This window comes from Amborella trichopoda, chromosome 4 (genome assembly GCF_054954075.1).
Source record: "Amborella trichopoda isolate Santa Cruz 75 chromosome 4, AtrichopodaSantaCruz75HAP2 v2.0, whole genome shotgun sequence".
Taxonomy (NCBI): domain Eukaryota; kingdom Viridiplantae; phylum Streptophyta; class Magnoliopsida; order Amborellales; family Amborellaceae; genus Amborella; species Amborella trichopoda.
This window is the reverse complement of record NC_142339.1, coordinates 37,360,096-37,381,025: the sequence shown is the minus strand read 5'-3', so window position 1 is coordinate 37,381,025 and position 20,930 is coordinate 37,360,096. Positions and strand designations below refer to the sequence as shown.

General features: G+C 38.3%; 1 protein-coding gene across 3 annotated transcripts in view; it reads left to right on the top strand.

Moving 5' to 3' along the window:
- LOC18423831 (asparagine synthetase [glutamine-hydrolyzing] 2) overlaps positions 1-17,425 on the top strand; it is a 46,645-nt gene extending 29,220 nt beyond the window's left edge. Inside the window, exons 8-15 of one of the 3 annotated variants that reach the window (XM_020676116.2) lie at positions 13,407-13,487; positions 13,598-13,819; positions 14,216-14,350; positions 15,348-15,428; positions 15,621-15,707; positions 15,889-15,996; positions 16,173-16,245; positions 16,814-17,425. In XM_020676116.2, the coding sequence (XP_020531775.1) occupies positions 13,407-13,487; positions 13,598-13,819; positions 14,216-14,350; positions 15,348-15,428; positions 15,621-15,707; positions 15,889-15,996; positions 16,173-16,245; positions 16,814-16,908 (882 nt within the window). In that variant the 3' untranslated portion in view covers positions 16,909-17,425. Of the gene's footprint in view, positions 1-13,406; positions 13,488-13,597; positions 13,820-14,215; positions 14,351-15,347; positions 15,429-15,620; positions 15,708-15,888; positions 15,997-16,172; positions 16,246-16,413; positions 16,654-16,813 lie in introns of those variants that run through there. The other 2 variants (XM_088865127.1, XM_006828428.4) reach the window with 2 other exon arrangements.
- The last annotated feature ends 3,505 nt before the right edge of the window (positions 17,426-20,930 follow it).

The following is a 20,930-nucleotide window of genomic DNA, read 5'->3' as shown; positions in this document are numbered from 1 at the left end:
TCATTTTAGGAATTTAGGCATCGTAGTTGCAATTGATAATGGTGTTCAGAAGTTCATTGGATGGTATATAATGTTTAGGTTCTAGAAAGCTGCTTCAATTTTTTTAGTATCATGTGCGTATTTTACAAATTCGTTATCCACGTAATATTTTTTGGGTAAGTATCATCAAAATATTCAATTTTCTTGTTTTAGGCAGTTAACGAGCCAAGCCAAGCTGAGCCCATCGGCGCGTTTATTAAAAAGCCAAGCTCAAGCTTGGACAAGCTTTGCCCGAGCTTGTTAAATAAATTAGTCTTCTATATGTAATAGAAAAAAAAAACGGGCTCAAGGCGTAGGTTGTTAGGGTGGTGTGTATATATATATATATATATATATATATATATATATATATATATATATATATAGGGCAATGGTTTCATTCAGCCGTTGTATAGTAATATGATGCAACAACTTAAAAAAACCATCTTATGGCCATTTGTTTAATCCAAAATTTGAAATATACACACTTTTCATTCTAATGAACAATTACAAAAAAAGAAAAAATTGAAAACACAACCTAGAAAGTATTTGTTTAGCCCAATTAACATAGGCCGTTCATTTTGGTGAGATGCTTAGATCTAGGCTTTAGAAGGATTTTTTCATTTCCAATTTTTTTGGATGGCTTTATTAACTTTAGATGAACAATGTTAAAAAAGCAAATAATGATTTTGAGTTTATAAAGGCTAAATCATGAAATTCACAAAATGAATGGTCTAGATTCGTTTTTGGAGGGGACTTATTTTGACCATAACTAGGTTTCAAATTGAACTTTGTTTTTTTTTTGGGGGATTGATTATTGAGATCAAGAGAGTGTGTGTGCAAAATTTGAGGTCATACAAATACCACAAACATGGTTTTCTAGAAGTGTCGTTGCATTATACTATGATTCAACCGTTGCATTGGATCATTGCTCATATATATATATATAGGAAAAGGTTTATATAAGGTTGAGGCCCTAAACAATCAATTGAAACGCACCCAAAAATTCACTAGAAGTTGTTTTGATGAATGAAAACTCTCAAATCCGATCATCTTCAACTTGAGATACATGGACAAAAAAACAATGGACTTCAAGTCTTGGATAGGGCTTCTTGTAATGCGTTATCTAGATTGTCAATTTTCAAGGTTTTTAAGTGTTCATAGATCTACAACATTTGCTTGACCTACATTATTTTTGAAGCTTTAAATTATATATTTAGAGATGAAAATAAATTTTCAGGTCATCATAATATTTTTGGTACTGAAACGACATCTTCCGACACTATTTAAAGGTGCACCTTGCTTTGATTGTTTAGGGCCTCAGCCTTATACTAACCGCACCTATATATATATACAAATATTAAGAGAGAGAGAGAGAGTTATTCTAGGACACGTTAATAATGATTTGAGAATTTACTACTCCAAAACTTTTGTCCTTAAAATGCCCCAATATGTTCAAAATGACTTTTGACTATAGATAGTACATGTATTCGATAAGTACTACTATTCTTTTAAAATTATTCCAAAACTCTTTTAAATTTAAAAAGACTCTTTTGACTTTTTGAATGATAATTGTATTTTAAAGCAATTTGAAATCACAAATATACCCTTTTCAAAATTTCCAAAAAAACTATAGTTAATGTAATTTTTATATGTTTGTAAGGGCACTTTGTTGTCGATTTTTTTTTTTTTTTTTGTTGAGGCATTTTGCTGCTGAAAAATTCTGAGTAAGATCACCATCAGTGTAGATTAGGAGTGGCAATGGGCTGAAAGGCCCAGCCCAGCCCAGCCCTAAAAGCCTAGGGCCTGAGCATCAAAATGGGGCTCGAGGGCTGGGTGTGCTGGGCTTGGGCCAGTGCACAACTGGGGAGGCGTGATTGGGCCCTTATTTTTTTTTCTTGTTTATTTATTTATTTGGCCCTGCCATGCTAGGGCCAGGGCCTGTTCAGTACTGGCCGAGCTTGAGCTGGTCCCGAAGGGACTAGGGCCGGGGTAGGGCTGGGCCTGTGGCTGTCCTGGCCTCAAGCACTGGCTTGGCCTGTTATCAGCCCTAGTGTGGATATGATTTTGACCTCACAGGTCACAATCAAATAGGAAACTTGACTTAACATACTATATATAGTATGTACGTATTATATTTATCTAGCGCCTTGTGGCTTTACTCAGCTTGTTTATGCGCTTGTTTAAATGAAGTAGCCATGCCAAGCTCTAATGTGTCCCTCCACAATGCAAGCAAAGCTTGAACATGCCTAATGTTGGGTTGGTGCTGCTCATTGACACGCCTAACTTTTGGTAGAAGGTTCTTCATAGATGTACTTTGTAAATGATATGGGGTAGGTATTTATGGATAGGGATTGAATACAATGAGACCATTTACCATTGATACAAGTTGGTCACAATTACTGACAACCATCCGATGTGAAGTTTGATAGCTTGGATGTGTCACAAAGTTCGAGAAAATTTCTTTTGAAGTTTGAGCTTGGTCAATGGAATAATTGCAGCTACCCAATTTCACATCCAATAGTCAAGATTAATGTCTCACCTTGTACCAAGGTAAACGGTCTCATTCTATACTTTCCCTTATGGATATATATTCTTCTTTAGGACTTTGTCCGAGAGAAGCATGGTCATAGGTAGTCCGAGTGGTTATCACACAATCAAGTTATAGTTATAGTGAAGATTATGATGAATTTTCTTTACATAATATCTCTATTTGCAGTGGTAGTTGAACCCATTGTGCCATTTGTGCATGTGAAGACTGATTATATGATCTTGGATGAAATATTATTCACTAATGCTTACAATTTGTGCTCATTGATGATGGAGAGTAATTCTTCTTTTCTTTTTAATTGGCATTTAATAAGTCTATATTTGTCATCTCCTGTCATTGCTACTTGATTTTTTTTCCATGCCTTCATGTATTAACGATTCTGTTTCTGAAAGTAGTGTAAATATAATCACATATCGAGAATGTTGAGGCTTTGCTCACTGATTTGTAGTCTATAGCCTAAGTAATGGACATCTGCTGCTTTGGTGTAGCATTTTGCTTCATGTGGTTCTGAATTGAGGTTATCTAGGTGGCACTGTTATTACTTTTCTAGGTGGCACTATTATTACTGTTCTTACCTATTCATTGTTGATAATGAGTGCAACGGTAACATCCAAAAATAACTTCAAAGAAACAATTAAGCTGCAGATCTCCTTTAATCGTGAGGACAATGCACCTTGAATTGGTTGTCACTTGTCGCCTTATCTAAAGGGTGCGGCTTGTATAGGAGCCTAGGCTCTAAACAATCAAATTAGAGCCTACCTTCAAATAGTGTCGAGAAATGCGGTTCCAATACTAGAAATCTTTTTGATAGCCTTAAAATATATTTTCATCTTTATTTATAAAGTTTAAAGCTTCAAAAATAGTGTAAATCGAGAGATTTATGAAAACTTGAAAATCTTGAAAGTTGACGGTCTAAAAATGTGTTACAAAATGCACTATTTCCAAAGCTTGAAATCCATTTTTTTTCTCATGTCCATGCATCTTGATGTCGAGATGATCAATTTGAGGATATTTGGGCATAAAAAAAACCTCTTCTAGTGAAATTTTTGAGGTAGGCTCGAATTTGTTTGTTTAGAGCCTCGGCTCTACATAAACTTTTCCCTTATATAAAAGAAGCTTATTGCGACTTACTAACTCCAAATTTTCAAGGATCATAAGGCTTGGTCTTGAAAGGCATGACAAATAACATACATTACTTGCTTACTGCCACTGGCACTTATTTCACACTGTTACTTGGAGGTGGAGTGTATAAATGGTGCATTTTTAGTATCATGTGTTTGCGTTAGAGTGAATCATTTTATTTGGTTCGGGTCCACAGCATTACTATATTTCATGACTTTTAATCATCATATGAACTTATCAATACTTTTTTTTCTTTCAAAACTCAATGAGTAATCATGACTCAAAACTCAATGAGTAATCATGACTCATAGGTGCACAGATTTACCAAAAATTCTAAGAGAGTTGAAATTTCTTATGAAACTCTTTTAATCCTTCATCTTCAATGATTCTTGTTTAGATTGTCAAATCTTTTGACAAGTTTGGCAGAGGGGTTGGTTGCAAAGTCAAATGGATCAGTGCTATTCCCAAGGCGGTGGCTCATAGAGAAACGGGGAGGAGGAGGATCTAGATGCCTTTCCCTGAAGAAGCTGCCGAGAGAGAGGGGTCACCGGGGGAGGAAGGGAGGGATTCCAGCCGGCCAGACAAAGGAGGTAATGGGAGTGAGGGATCTTTGGCGAGAGGATTGGGGAGCTTTGAATGGTAAGTAGAGGGAGCTCTTGGAAGAGGAGAATCGAAAGGGGGGGAGAGGTCAATCAAAGGCGGCGACCTTTGAAAAGGTTCAAAGGGAGAAGCGGTGGTCGGTGAAGAAGGGGATATGGGTTCGGATTCAAAGGGAGGGAGGGACGGGGAGAGAGGGAAGGGAAAAGGGGGGGTGGAAGAGGGGTTCAAGACAGAAAGAGAAAGGGGTATGGGGAAGCGAGGGAAATGATTCTCAGGAAGGGGAGACAGGGGATACATGGCAGAGATGGGTGGCGGGGGCCTGTGATGGGAAGAAATGATAGAGGAGAGAGAGGGGAAGGGAGGAGAGGGTGACGAAGACGATGCCACCTAGTAATGATTGGTGGGTGAGGACCCGATTGTTGTGGACAATATTTGTCCACCAAATTAAATTTTTGACCAAAAGATCCTCACTTAACTTAAAATTAAACTCCCTAACATTAGCTAAAATGTCAAAAAAGTCTCTAACTAGTCCAGCAATGAAATAAATAAACATAACATCTGAAATATCTTAAAAAACTACAAAAAAATAAAAACATTCAAATTGTTTCTTGCTCTTCTTGGAAGCCCTCCTAGGGCTTTCATCCTCCTAAAATATGAACGGAAATTAGGAGGAATCTGTCGCTCCCAAAGAAGATATTTGTGGCTACTCGTTTTGCTCTAATCATCTCTCTGGGTTGAGGAGAACTCCCTCGAGTTCATATCTTCATCTCCATACACCTCCAAATCACGATACTCTGACAGATCAACAACGTTGAAGATGTCCGAAGTCTTAATATGTGAAAGCAAAGTGACCTAGTAAGCATTGCTGCCCATCTTCTTCAAAATCTTGAATGGTCCTGCCTTGTGATCATTCAGCTTGCTTTATTTTCCGACTAGATGTCGATCTTTCTTGAGACACAGCATGACCTAGCCTTTCGCATTAAGCTCCTTGAACCAGATTCTTATCTGTTGCTTCCTTGTATTTGGCTGTATTAGCTTCTAGACTAGCATGCACTTGTTCATGCACTCCTTTCATATGTTCAACCAAGTCCTCAACAATAGCATGACCCTCCCCATTGGTCTAGACAGGAACCAAGTCAAGCAAATGAGTAGGGTTTTTCCCATATACCACATCGAACAGACTCTTACCTGTAGATCTATTGCAAATACTATTATAGGCAAACTCAGCTTGAGGCAGTGCTAGGTCCCACTGTTTCTTATTTTCGTTCACAGTACTTCTCAAAAGATTGCTAAGATCTTAAAACTACAGCTATAATATACATCCTTTGAAATTGAATGAAAATTAAAAATAAGGATAATTTTACCCTCTTTTAGACAATCTGTGATAGGTGCTATGATCAAACTAAAGCCTCTGATAAACCTCCTAGAGGAAGTAGCCAACCCATGAAGACTGAGAACATCACGTGTTGTAGTAGTAGGCCAATCCTTAATAACTGCTACCTTAATTTTGTCAACCTTAATTTCCTCAGCTAAAACAACATAACCAAGAATGATGAGGTTGTCTATCATGGATTCACACTTTTAAAGATTCACTACAACTGTTGTCCCCATAGCAAGTGAAACAACAACCGTAAGTGCTCCATATGTACCTGCTCACCAATCCTGTACACTAGAATATCATCCAAATATATCACCACGAATTTCCCAATAAACAGCTTGAACACTTGATTTATCACCCTCATAAAAGTATTGGGCACATTGGAGAGACTAATGGCATCACCAACCACTCATAAAGGCCCTCTTGAGTTTTGAGTGCAGTCTTCCACTCATCTCCAAGTCGAATACAGATCTGATAGTATCTACTTGCCCTCACCCAGCTTGCCCCTTTTGCCATTTTGGCCCTCTTATGGCCAACCCCTCCAATCTCACATATCCATTTTTCCTCTCCTTCCCCTTCCCTCACCTTCTACCTTTTTCCCTTGGGTTGTAAACCCTATGGTAGCCAACCAGGTAGCCCCTTTCCCCACCTTTTGCCTCACCCCTCTTTCCTCCGTCCCCCCACCTTTTACCTCTCCCCCCCTTTTCCTCCGCTTTTCCCTCCTTCCAGTTTCAAATGCTATCTCTTTCCATCCCCCGCCCCCTTATCCATCTACCCTCACCCATAAGTGAACCCTGGCTTTTACAACCCTCCCCCTCTAGTGCTTATTCCAAGACCCTCAGATACCCCAAAACCCATTATACCCCACCTGAGCCCTCTTCTTTCACCAAACCCTCTGGCCCCTCGTCGTCTCTTTTATGCCCCCTCCTCTGGAAAACCTCCATCTTCTGGACTTACTCCTTCCCTCATCCCCTTTGCCTTCCCCTGTTGCCTCTTCATCTGTAGATGGAGATTCACTTGATGGTCTGCTGGATTCCTCGTCATCTGAGGACCCTTCTTCATACCCTCCTCCTGCTTCAGTGGGCTCCCCCTTAATTGACGGAATGGACACAGTGCAAGACAACATTTAGGAGGTGCTCAAAGTTATGGGCTTTACCTTTAAACGGTCCCGAAGGCCCTTTCCACGCCTTCTTCAAAGCCGATGCTCAATGAAGGTTTGGGGTAAGTTGGAAGGGCAAGAGAGAGGTCTCCAACCTTGCTTGCAGTATCAATTATGATAGAGTGGCCCCTCTTTCTCTCTCGATTACCCCCTTAGTTGTTGAAGCCCCCCATAATGTAATTCTACCCAGGAGCACCCCCATAATCATTTCCCCCAAATGATCATCATATCCTGGAATATTAGAAGGCTGGGACTGCCTCACAAGAAAAATGTTTGTCAGGGACCTTTATCTCAAGAACCGCCCTTCAATTCTAGCTTTTACTGAACTAAATTACCTTCCCTTATGCTTCTTCAAGTAAGACAAGTGTGGGGTCGCCGCCCTTGTCAGTGGGAAGCTCTACCGGCTGAGGGGGCCTCGGGGGTATTTGAGACCCTACCGCCCACAACCTTTCTTCAACCCATATTGCATCCTTTTCTGTTTCAGTGCTTCTCTCTAGAATCCTTGATGGCCTGTGTTGGAAGTTTAGTGCTGTCTATGGCAGTATGGCCCTAACTCTGAATCGCTCAGGCCGCTCTTTTGGGATGAACTCAACCAAGTAGCTTCTCTCCCCCACCCCATTTGGTGCCTTGGGGGGTTTTAATGTGACTCGATGGTATTTTGAAAGAAATACTAGCACTAGGATAACTCCTCCATGCTCCTTGTTCTAAATTTGTATCCCAAAACAACCTTCTAGACAATCCCACCTACGGAACGCAATTTACTTGGTCCAATGACTCCTCTTCCCCTACTGCGAGAACCTTTCAGACTTGAACTGGCATGGCTAAAAGAAAGTTCTTTATTGTTCCTTATTCCCTCTTGGTGGTAGTCTCTTTCCTCGTCGGTCTTTGGATGGGCAGGATTCAGAATTCAAAGCTTCAACATCTAAAGTTGTCTTTAAAATCTTGGAGCCGCTTGCTGCCTGGGTCATTCAAAACCCTACAATTGTCTACTCTGTAGGAGATATAAATTTAGACTTCTCAGAAGAATTAATGCTTCTTTCAGTCCCTGAACAATAGTTGAGATCCCAACTCAAGATCGAGTACCAATCGATTCACAAAAAAAGAGGAGATTTTTTGGCACCAAAGGCCCAAGATTAAGTGGTTACATTCTGGAGACCTTGGCACTGGTTTTTCACAAAACAACAAACTGTAGCTGCAGAGACAATACAATCTCTCACCTAACGGTAGGCGATAGAATACTCGATCAACCTCTTGAGATTGGGGAAGCCTCTCTCTTTCTTGATTCAAACATTTATTTGCTGCCCCCTCTGGCCACAAACCCTGTATGGGTGGTCTCTCCTTTCCATCCCTGCCCCCTGAAAAAGTACTATGGCTAGAGAGACCCTTCTTAGAAGAAGAAATCCGAGCAGCCATACAACAACTTGCTCCCGACAGGGCTCCTGGCCATGATGGCTACCCTATGGATCCCTTCAAAATTTTATTGGAATTCTTTCGTAGTGACATTCTCAGTCTATTAAAAGAATTCCATTCGAGAGGAGTCATCCATAGAGTGATGAATGCATCCTTCACCCTTGTTCCTAAAATTGAAGGAGCGAAGCAGCTTAAAGATTATCCACCAATTAGCCTTATCATTTCCACCTACAAGATCATTTCCAAGGTCCTAGCCTCTCGCTTGAAGGAGGTTCTTACCTTGGTTATTTCTCCCTCCCAGTGTGGTTTTGTCAAAAATCGCCAAATACTCGATGGGGCCTTGGTAGCCCAGAGTGTATCCACTCAAGACATTTAACAAAACTACCTGATCTCATTATCAAATTAGATTGGGAAAAAGCATATGACCATGTTCACTGGGAAATTCTGGATGAAATGCTTACAAGAATGGGTTTCGAAAGCCGATGGAGAAAATGGATGAAAGCCTATTATTCCCAACCTTTCTTCTCTATTCTCATTAGCGGATCACCTAAATGCTATTTCCCTTCTTCAAGGGGATTAAGGCAGGGTGATCCCTTTTCCCCATTTATGTTTTCCATTTGGGCAGAAGTTTTAGTCAGACCATCTCTAGGAATTTTACCTTTGGCAGGATGAATGGCCATTAATGTGGAAACCAGGGCCCTATAGTCACCCATCTCCAATACGTGGATGACACCCTTGTATCCTGCAATGCTTCCCCTCTCAAGTTTGACAGCCTTTTCATTTTTCTTAGATGCTTGGACTTCGCCACGTGATTCAAAGTAAACTTCAACAAGTCCAAGATAATGGGGATAGCTGTCGCTTTCCAAATTACCAAGTCTCTTGTAGATAACTAGAGTTGCGAGGCAGAAAATCTTCTTTCTAATTATTTGGGCCTACCCCTTTGCATTTGAAAACCAATAAAGTGCTTGTGGTCGCATATTATAGATAAGGTGGATCGTAAACTTGCAGACTGGAAGGTCCGCTTCCTATCCCCAGCTGGGAGGTTAACCCTCACCAAGACTACCCTTGCCAATATTCTCGTTTACCAAATGTCTATGTTCCACATGCCTGCAGCAATGATCTCTCAGCTTGAACACTTTTGTAGATTCTTTTGGTCTGGCGAGGCTGTGAACCACCAGCTGTATCAAACCAAAGAGGTTAGGTGGTTTATGTATCAAAAGCATAACTCGGCTTTACTCGGAAAATGGTAGTGGCGCCTTGCCACCCAAAGAGACCAGTTATGGATTGACATTTTGAGGTACAAATATCTCCTCGCACCTTCTTCTTGGGTGCCCAAGTGTAGGGCAAACAATAGATCATCCGGGATATGGAAATCGTTTTTCTCCTCTTTAGCCATTTTCAAAAGCCTCATTCACTTTCACCCTAGAGAAGGAAGAAAATGCTTCATTCACTTTCACCCTAGAGAAGGAAGCCAAGTTTGTTTTTGGGATGACCTTTGGTTAGGTCAAGAACCCCCCAAAGACTAGTACCAGATCTTTATATACTTGCTAGTTTCCAAGGGGCATCGGTGGCAAATGAGATAACTATTGCTGGCTCTTTTTGAACTTGGAAGCCTGTTTTCATAAGAGCACTTATTGACTCAAAAATTTTACATTTCTCTGACCTAGCTGCTGCCCTTCAAAATTGTTTCCTCGCTTTTTAGGGGCCGGACTCCTTATCCCTCTGGCATTTTCTCAGTTTCATTGTTCTACCACAAACTTCTCCAATCACACACCTTCCTTCTCACACCTACATCCCCTGCAGCCCAAGCTTGGTGCTCTTTCGCCCCTTCAAAAATTTAGGTCTTGATGTGGCTAGCTCTTTCCCAGAGGGTGCTCACTATGGACCCTCTTCAGAAAAGAGGCATTCCTCTCCCTAGTCGATGTGTACTGAGCATTGTGGATGAGGAGAGCAATGCCCATCTCTTACTACTTTACTCTTTTGCCCACAAGCTTTGGGGCAAAGTCCTTCGCCTATTCAAATGCCAATGGGTCTTATCGGCAACCATGCCCAACGTCCTAAACTCGCTTCAATCTTTGCCCTGGCCTAAATCAGACATTTTATTATGGAAGTCCTTGGTGGCAGCTACTATTAAGGCCTTGTGGATCAAGCGCAATAATAGGATTTTCCGGGGTGAACACACATCTGGGTCTGCCCTTTCGCTAAGATCAAATTCTGGGTTGTTTTCTGGGGAACCAACCACGAGCTTCAAAGGTGTACCTCATTGTGCCTTCTGTCAAAATTGAATTCTTCTCTTTCGACACAATCTCTTATCTCGGGCATCCCTTTGGAGACCTCCTGACCTGGGACAAATCAAGCTCAACTTCGATGGCTGCTCCCTGGGCAACGCCAGAGAATTGGGAATTGGGAATTGGGGCCCTTAGGGACCACAACAGATCTACCCTTGCTTCCATCTCTAAGAACATTGGCCCCGCCGACTCAATGACAGTTGAAGCTTTGGCATTACTTGAGGAGGTTAGGCTTCTCGACCCCCACAGGATTGCCTTTATTATCATTGAGGGAGATTCAAAGAATGTTATTGGTTGGGCGTCAAACTCTTTTCCCTTCCCTTGGGCCTTGGTTCCTATTTCTTATGAAATTGCACACCTATGCAGGGATATGCTTGTCTCATGATGGCATGTTTGGCAGGAATCAAACCAGGAAACCGACTCCCTCGCTAAGGACGCTATGTCACTGGATAACCCTCAAAACCGTTTTTTGGATGGCTCACTTTTTATGGTCTCTTTATAGATAGTTCATGTAATTAAACCATGTAAGAAAGGCCTATAGTTTGTTTCTTTACTACACCCCTTACGGAAAGGTGCCGTTTTTGTATATAGGGCTTCCGCTCTGTGGATAGCCTATTTTTTGGAAATCTTGTATCTTTTTAGTTATTTCTACAATGTTAACTTGTTAAAAGAAAGCAAAAAAAGTTCAATATAAATTGGGGTGTGGATGGGTTGGAGAGGTTCCTCTTTTTAGAGAAAAGACTGTCTTGGGAAAAAAGAAAACTAAGGTTTGAGCCCTAGGTAGAAGGAAGCCTTATGGTTTCTCCAAAATTCCATGTCGGGGTGTTTTCTTGCATTTCTGCTGTTTCGTCAAGTTCTCTACATCAGTTCTTGATCCCAAGTTTTTGGGAGCTGGATCCCTACTTTTAGGGCCTGTTTCTAGCCATTTTAATGGGCAGCAAGAGGCCCAAATGATGATTTATTTGGATCTTAGTTGTGAGTCTACTTTATTTCTAATGCTTTTGTATGCTGTCAAGTATAGAATTGCAAATAAAACAGCTTGATATGCTTTTGGCTGTTGTAAAGTGTGAACTTGTAACTAAAGCGTATTTCAATAAAAAATAGCTCCCTTTTATAGTTATGGGTTATCCTGATGTGCCTGGTTGTAATATTTTTTTTTAATGTATTTAGTGCGTATCTAGTTGCATAAAGTGCACTCCAAAGGAATATAAAATTATTTACGAATTGAATAAAATTTAATTAGTATTGCCCATTTTTTATTATATTTTTGTGGGACCTATTTTTGTTGTATTTTATGAAATTATCTATTTTTTAATTTTAATAAAATTTTTAGAATTAAAATCATTATTTATTAATTAATTGAAAACCTTTACTCAATGTCCTTGACTTGCCGGTTGGCTCCTACCCTTGCTCCCTCTCGAAGCAACTAGGCAAGAGAGTATCACATTGCACTCCAACCTCAGCAAGTGCATGTGTAACGTCATTGGCCTCCTTGCAAACATGATGGGTAAAACTACACCTCGAATTAGAAATGAAAATTTCCTTATCTTGTCATTCTCATTATTACTATTTATTTATTAATTGAAAAGCCTTACTCAATGTCCTTGACCTCTCGGTCTTGCTCCTTGCCCCTGCTCCCTTTCGAAGCAACTGGGCAAGAGAGTATCACATTGCACTCCAACCTTAGCAAGTGCATGTGCAACATCATTGGCCTCACCTTGAATTCCAAGTGAAAATTTCATACCTTGTCATTCTCATTATTATGTTGGCATCACGAAGTTTGATGTCATATAGATTTGCAGCTGAATAGCCCCACCATAAAATCTATGTTTGATTTATTGTTCCCTTTTTCTTTTTCACACACCATTTCAACATCCGAAGTCTTCTCATCTGGGAATTTGCATTTACGTTCTTAAGTCTTAAGATTTAATTCGAACTTTCTCAATGTTGTTATGCCAGGGCTTATTACCTCAATATGCACCGCTTTATTGCCTATCCTGTTACACTTCTTAAACTTCCATAACCCATGTGTGCACCGTCCATTTTACTCTTTCGAAATGTACAACTTTGTTCAATTGGAAGCGAAGTTTTTGTAGGTATAATCTGTAGGGCAGTTGACCTGTCTTTCCATTTACTGCAGTATCCCTTTGTAGGATGGATGTATTTGAGGAAAGCAAAATGATGCTGGGAGCGTGGGGAAGAGGAAATATAAAAGCGATATAGGGAAGGTTTGGGAGTTTGAGCTGTTTTGGCCCCCTTTCTTTTTTTTCTTTTTCCCCAAAGAAACGATGTAACTACAAATAATAGTCTAATTGATAAGTATCTTATGAGCAAAAACCTTAAAAGCTAACTCGATCTGAACCCTAATCCATCTGAAATCTTAATCCTTATTGAACAATTCAACCCATAGTCCTCCATCTAAATCATTCCTTGACTCCTCTACATAGAAAACCAAACTAGCCTAGCGACGTATGTTAAAACCCTGAAATTAACTCTAGTGACAAACAAATACCCAAACTACTCCTAGAAAAAAAAAAGGTCACTGATAGAGTTACCAAAGTAACAATTTATGTTGCTCGCATTTATTTCTACTGTATGTTAGTTTGACAGAAACAAGGATGAATTGATGGCAAGTGGAGTTACATGGTATCTTACCTTTTCCACCTATACATGTTGGTCGGCATGAAGTATCTAGCGAACTTTTATCTTTTGTTGAATGGGATTCACTAGTTCTATCTGTTATGGCTGCTCTTTCTGATGATGCAATTTATGTTATGAACTGTTAGTGCGAAGAATTTAAGTTTTCTACTTTAGCTATAACATACAATACAGCTTTGGCTGTATCAGTTTAACTAATTTTATATTTTGAACATTCATCAGGGCTCCCCAGATTTGAAAGCTGCTAGAGAGGTTGCGAACTATCTTGGAACTCTCCATCATGAATTTAACTTCACTGTGCAGGTAACTGGTGCCCTTTTCTATGGTCAAGACACCAATAAAACTAATTTTTAGATGTGATGTTCTTTACACTACTGGATGGTTTGTCACTTCACTTACAATTCTAATATCAGGAGGGCCTAGATGCACTTGAGGAAGTCATTTATCACATTGAAACATATGATGTGACAACCATAAGAGCTAGTACTCCAATGTTTCTTATGTCCCGGAAAATAAAGTCTTTGGGTGTTAAGATGGTCATTTCTGGTGAGGGCTCAGATGAAATTTTTGGAGGTTACTTGTATTTTCACAAAGCTCCAAACAAGGAGGAGTTTCACCAAGAAACATGCCGGAAGGTGAGATACATGTAATTGAAAGAATTAGAGCTGTGCTTTCAGCCTCATATTGTTTTATGTATACTTGAGCTTCATTTCCCTTGACGCATAGTCCAGTGGATGATGGCGCATGGTACTCCAAGTACCATCTCCCATCTAGGCCCCTTGGTGGTTGGTTGGAGATTTACTGTACCTATTGGTCCTACTCCAGTTGATTTCCAACCATTTGTCAGTATAACAGATGGTGGATGGGCCTTTGAATATCATGTACCGTAAGTCTATTGGTCTGTGTTATACTTTCCCCATGGAAGACATGTTTAATTTACTAGTTATTGGCATCATTATGTTCTTATTAAAATTGATTGCTTCACTTTGGCTCAGAAAATGGCTGTTGTATGCTTTTCATGAACATTTCAGGTTAAAGCTCTTCATCTTTATGATTGCCTTCGGGCTAACAAAGCAACCTCAGCATGGGGTGTGGAGGCTCGCGTACCCTTCTTGGATAAAAATCTCATCAATATTGCAATGGACATAGACCCAGAGTGGAAGATGGTATGACATACCACAACTTTAGAACAATTTGGAGTTTTACATAGCCATGCCATGTTTTCTATCTAATATATATATGTCATGTGATATTAATTTGTGTGAAAATATACTATAATCCAATAGATTACGGAAAATTAGAGCCCACTGGGTCAAGCATTTCTTTATTACCATTTATCATTTCAATAGAGTCCAGAGTCATAACCCAATGGAATTTGGGTTTTTCATAGTCAATCAGCTAATAGGAGCCATGAACTCAAACTATATCTTGTAGGATTAATAATTTTGGAGAAAGACTTTCCCAAGAAAGTAGCGAAATTCTGGATTTGTGGGTAAAACCAAAATATGGCCCTAGTCAGCCATAGTCCCTTGACTTATGCGGAATTTTCACCCTAATTTTGCAATACACTGAATCTCATATATAAGTTTTTGTTTTTATAATTTAACACACTTTCTTGAAATTTTAGTATTAGAGTTTCAAATAGTTGGTTCTTTTTTGAACGTTTTTGGGAAGGAAGTGTCATTGGGTTTTCAAGCTCCATCTTTCCTGCAGCAGAACAGAACTATATTACAATAAAAAAAATTAACCTTACTTTCCTACATTTGATAATTTAAGTTTTAAAAGATTTAAGCTTGTCCTTTTGTCATTTATTCAACTCTTGAATACTCTGGCTTCCAAAAAGGAAAATCTTGACCAAGACTGAGTGAAATAGCTTTCAAAATTCACACTTAGGTAATCTGGTCACAGGGAAAGTATAGCACGATCCTCTTGAGTATTATGAATCTTCTTCCAAATGTGCATCCACATTTTTTTTTGATGAGGGACAGTGGAGATTAACTATACTTGGGTGTGTGTCCCGATGCCCCCACTATGGTCAATCTCCATTGTCAGTCATTAGGGATGGACAATAGATTGTTTGAGTACTTTGTCATACTCCATCGGGTTATATAACCTATGATTAGATTCTTCATTTTTTTTGATGATTTTTTCAAACTATGTCAGGTACGACCTGATCAAGGACGAATTGAGAAATGGATACTCCGGAATGCCTTTGATGACCCTCAGAAACCCTATCTCCCAAAGGTTTGTAAGCATTGATGCTTACCTCTATGATGAAGACAAAAGATGAGAAGTCCATCCGATACCTTGCTTTTTAGTCCTTGTTTTAAGACAGATAGATGTCTTTTGCATTTTTTTCAGCCTTAAGTTGGATGGGTTAATGTTCTCTCATCCCTTTTATTGACGGTATTCTCATTGCATGTCTTCTTCTTCCAGCACATCTTATATAGACAGAAGGAGCAATTCAGTGATGGCGTGGGTTACAGCTGGATTGATGGTTTGAAAGACCACGCTTCCAGACATGTAATTCATTTTTGCCATTTCTCCTACTTTTCATTTTTGAGTAATTCATTAAATCTCATATCTTGTTTCCAGCAGATTGTAGGTGAATGAGTAAATTCTATTTTCAGTCTCGTTTCTTTGCTTTTTGTTGGATAGTTTTCTTCCTCTTAATGCTGTGTACCATGTTATTCAAATTGAGCAGGTATCAGATGCGATGTTGGCACAGGTAATTAACATATTTCCTGAAAATACCCCCACTACAAAGGAGGCGTATTATTACAGGGCGATCTTTGAGAAATTCTTCCCTAAGGTAAGAAAAAGCTGCCTTTCACACATTCATCTCAGGACAGCTATTGAAATGTGAATTAATTCAAATAATTTCACCAAAGGGCCACTTGTTTAACACACACACACGCACAAAAAAAAAAAAGAAAAAAAGAAAGAAAGAAAGGAGACCAAATGGTTTTGTAAAATGACTTATCGCAGGTGTCGCAATGCTTACCCTCTGTTGCAAAGAGATGCCTTACCATCCCTTCTGTATGTCTGTTTGGAGAGACAGGTGTGGCATGGCAACTGCCTTCTCTCTTTCTGTTCTGAAATCAGGCACACCTTATCCCTACAACTGCTTTCAACATTGTCTATATATATGTATATGAGAGAGAGTGTGAGATGCAAACTCCTAAAATCATCTCTCAGTTCTTTTAAAAAAAAAAATCATCTCTTTCAGTTTCCAAATATTCTCTCTCAAAAGTGGTGCCTCAAAGTAATTGCGTGGCTCAGTCTATGGAGATAGAGAGGGGGTCCGAGGCCATGTATTTGAGTAGAAAAGGCTGGGGCATGGCTCTTTCTACTTCTAAGTAAGTAGTGTGGTGCTTGCTCCTTCTCCTGTACTTGGATTTGAACTCAACAATCGCGGTTCAACCTTTAGCCGAGCACCAAACAGCTCACTTATTATCATTATAAAAAACCAGTGTCTTTTTTCCCATGATTCAAAATAAAAAAACCTGTCGTTTTTCTCATTATTCAACTAGAGGCTTTATGGTTGCATACTTGTAGTATTCATTTAACTTAACCAGTTGTTCACTTGTGCTGAATTGTTTTTGGAAACAAACCTCACTGGAATACAGAACTCTGCACAGCTGACTGTACCCGGAGGACCAAGCGTGGCATGCAGTACTGCCAAGGCATTGGAATGGGATGCTGCATGGTCCAAAAACCCTGACCCTTCAGGCAGAGCGGCCCTTGGTGTCCATGCTGCCGCATATGATGAAGAACCCTCAGTCACAGTGACTCCTATTGGTGCAAACACCAAATTTGCCGGGAAAGCCATGATTGATTTGTCTCCAAATTTAGCAGATGGCATCATCAAAGCAGTTGTTTGAGTTATCTGGCTGACTTCCTCTAGTTTAGCAGCTCCGTGGGTGTGTGTGTTTTACAGAGAGAGGAGGTAGGCTTGTTCTTGAGGGCTAGTTTTGGTTGCTGTCATGATCGAGAAGTCCAGGGAGGAATTAATGTTCACGTTAATTTATTTATTGTTTTGGACTAGAATTTAACGAGGATTACAATAGAATTGGTGAAGCTCGATCTCCTTCATTGAGATTGAGTTGGTGAAACTTGATGAAGCTCGATCTCCTTCATTGGGCCGCCGGGTGTAAGGGGGGGTTGGGTTGGCAGGCAGGCAGGGGAATTGATAAACGCAGGGGCGTCGATAATATTAAGTGCCATAAAATTTATAGCAACATTCCTTGTTAAGTTAAAGTCGAATATATTTTTTCAAGGGAAAATATCACATAAATGGTCAAGTTACCGTCATATTAACCAATTTATATAAGGATGCAACCTTATAATGTAGAACTATACAACTCAAAAATCCATTGGAAAAGGTAGTTTTAATGTTGAAACACCTTTTGATTGATCATCTTGACATAGAGATGTATGATCATGAAAAATAAAAAGATTTGAAGTCTCAGAAATAGTGCATTTTACAAAATATTATCTACACCGTCCATTTTTGAGATTTTTCTATGTTTATAGGTCTACTTGATTTTAATCATTCTTGAAATTTAAAATTTTATAATTAGATATAAAAGTAGATTTTGAGATAATCCCGAGAACATTTTACATTAAAATTATATTTCGTGATAAAATTTGAAGGTGCACCTTACCTCTACAACTACGGATGCATCCGTATGCCAACTGGACCAATTTAACATTAGAATGAATCTTCTAAAAGTTTTATTTCACTCAATGTACTTGAAAAAGATCGTCTTAAAAAGCTCAAATTCACCCAGTTGAGTTTTTGTTTTCGGAACGTATGAATAAGTAGGATGTACGAGTAATTTTACCTCAACCAAACGATGTGAATACAGGCATTGAAATTTGGATGATGATTTTCATATTAAAATAGTTTGGCAAAAAAGACGTACCCCTCTCTCTAAGATTATAAATACAAATGACTTCCAGTAACAAAAGCTTATGGATTACCCCAATTTATAAAAAAAGAAAAGAGAGATATTTAACCTCTGTCTTTACTTTTTTTTTTATTGTCCAAATTACAACATTTACGTCTGTTTACTTAATCACCATGTTATTTAAAGTTCTTTCCCTCGTTTTTATTGTCTTCCCCACGTATGAACAACTTCGTCCTTTCTCTAACAACCTTATATGAGTACTTATATCTCCCTTTCATCTTGTGAACCTCACAAGTTAAAAGAGACATCACAAAATTTATTTATATGATGAGGTTATAAAAAAAGAGATGGGTAAGTGCATTAACTAGACAATGGTAAAAGTAAAGGCGGGGTTAAACGTTTTTTTTCTTTAATACGAGGGGGTTGGTTTATGGGCTTTTTATAAGCATGTGGGTTATTTGGGATAAGGATTTTAGATATGGAAGTATACATCTATTTTCTAATATTCATTTGTTCAGGATTGTTAAAATAGCATGAATAAGAGCATTTACATCATTTAACACTGGGCACGAGCCACATGCTCAATAAATCTTAACTTGTACAAATGATCCACAATAGAGTTATCAGATGAGTACTACAAGGGAATGGACTTTGATTTCCTAGATAGCTAGATCTAATCATCCATTCTTCATTCAAGTATACGGATGCCACCTAGTAGGGAAGTGCATTAGATAGAATTTTACTGGTGGGAATTCATGTTTGAAATGCTCCAATGGGAGAGTGGAAATTTTTCCCTTTATTTACTATTCTTAAAATAAGTTGCCCGAGAAAAACGATCGTTCCACCTCCACTTGTTTAGGTTTAGGAAATTAGAACCTTTTTTTAAAAAAAAGTTTAAAATCCTTATTATGTGTTCCTAAGTATAAAAAAGGAAATATATTACATTACTCTTTAATTAAGGCCCAAGAAAAACTAAAATTTTATCCTCCATTAAAAAATTAAAACATGTACTCACGTTTTCATTATAAACCTTTTTGTCAAGTTCGAAGTTTGAACCGACAGGATATTGACGTCATTTGGGTTAGGTTACTTAAATTGTGCCCAGTTATATAGAGCCGAGGATCTAAGCAATCAAATGAGGGCTCACCTAAAAAATTTCATTAGAAGAGGTTTTTTTGATGTTCAAATATCGTCGAATTGATCATGTCGACATCAATATTAGAAGAGGTTATTTTGATGCTCAAATAACCTAAATTGACCATCTTGACATCAAGATGCATGGACATGAGAAAAAAAAATGGATTTCAAGTTTTGAAAATAGTACATCTTGTAACACATATTGGGACCGTCAATTTTCAATATTTTCAAGTTTTTATAGATCTGCTCAATCTACATTATTTTTTAAGCTTTAAATTTTATAATTAAATATGAAAATATATTTTAAGGCTATTACAAAGATTTCTAGCATTGAAAATACATTTCTCGACACTATTTGAAGGTGGACTTTACTTTGATGGTTTAGAGCCTCGGCTCTTTACCAACTGCACCCTTATTTAAAGCTCCCCCTTGTTGAGGTTTTGAAATTTTGAATTGAGGAAATTTAGGTATTTTTAAATATTTTGTTTAAAAAATACAATTTTGGAAACCACCTCAAAATCACTAGATGATTATTTTCAAGAGAAAAGAATTAATTTTGAGTTCTCTAATGCGTAGAGCTTACCTTCCATAAATTGGATGCTAGCTATCCATTCAGTCTTGACACGTGATTTTTTTCATCTGCAATTTGGAAATTCTTTTATTAAGGTTAGCCGATAGGTTGAAGATGTTACAACCCCAAATTTTGAGTTCCTAAAAGTATGTCTATAGTTTGGTGGTTGCTTGAGTTAGACTCTTTCCTGTATTTTTTTTATTTCTTCTCCTTCCTGGATTCTATCTTGGCTTTGCTCGGTCTTACTCATCATTGCCATTGTTGGGTACCGTTTTAGAGGAGCATGTGCGCCACCCCAACTCCAGCCCTTAGTCTATTGTACATGGGATGTGTGTGTTTATGATTGTTTTTGAATAGGTTTAGGGCAGTAGAGGATTGAGATGGTTCTCTTATTGCTTTTAGAGTGGTCTAATTGAACAAAGAAAGCTTGTGTTGGTAAGCCGTTGAGATCGGGGTACTGTAGTTTTTGCTATTGTAATTTTAAAACTTTGTTTCTCTATTTAATGATAACTTTTCTTACTAGGCAAAGAGGCGAATGGAGTGGATCGAACGAACTTTGGAACTCAAGGGTCCACATTTGATGCATGTGAACAAAACAAACTTTCATATTGAAGTATCGAAATTGACGTTTGGAACAACTTCATAACTTTAAGATTCGAATTCAGCTTTTGAGAAAAAAAAAAACAAAACAACTCAAATTTTGTATGGGTAATTGGAAAAAATATAAAAGTTTGAGAACAATAACAATGAAGTTAAAATCAATTTTTTGAGAAGATTTTATTTTAAACTAAAATTTATAAAAAAAATCTTATTTTATTATCAAAATTTAAAAATAGTTATGTGTTTTCTATACTTCGCACAAGTTCCTGATAGTATAAATTATATTTTTAATTTTATTTTCTTTTCTATACATCACATTGAGCTCAAATTTGGGAAGTTGGTACTTATCACAATCTAAAATTTGTAAAAAAAAAAAGATACTGGAAATATTTTAAAATAAATATAATAACAAAACTACTAAAATTTTGATATTTATTGGGGCATTTTGCTCATTTTCATTAACTTAATTATAATTTTTAATTTTCTACAAGTGAGTTATGCAGAAAGGTATAAGTGCCCAAGATT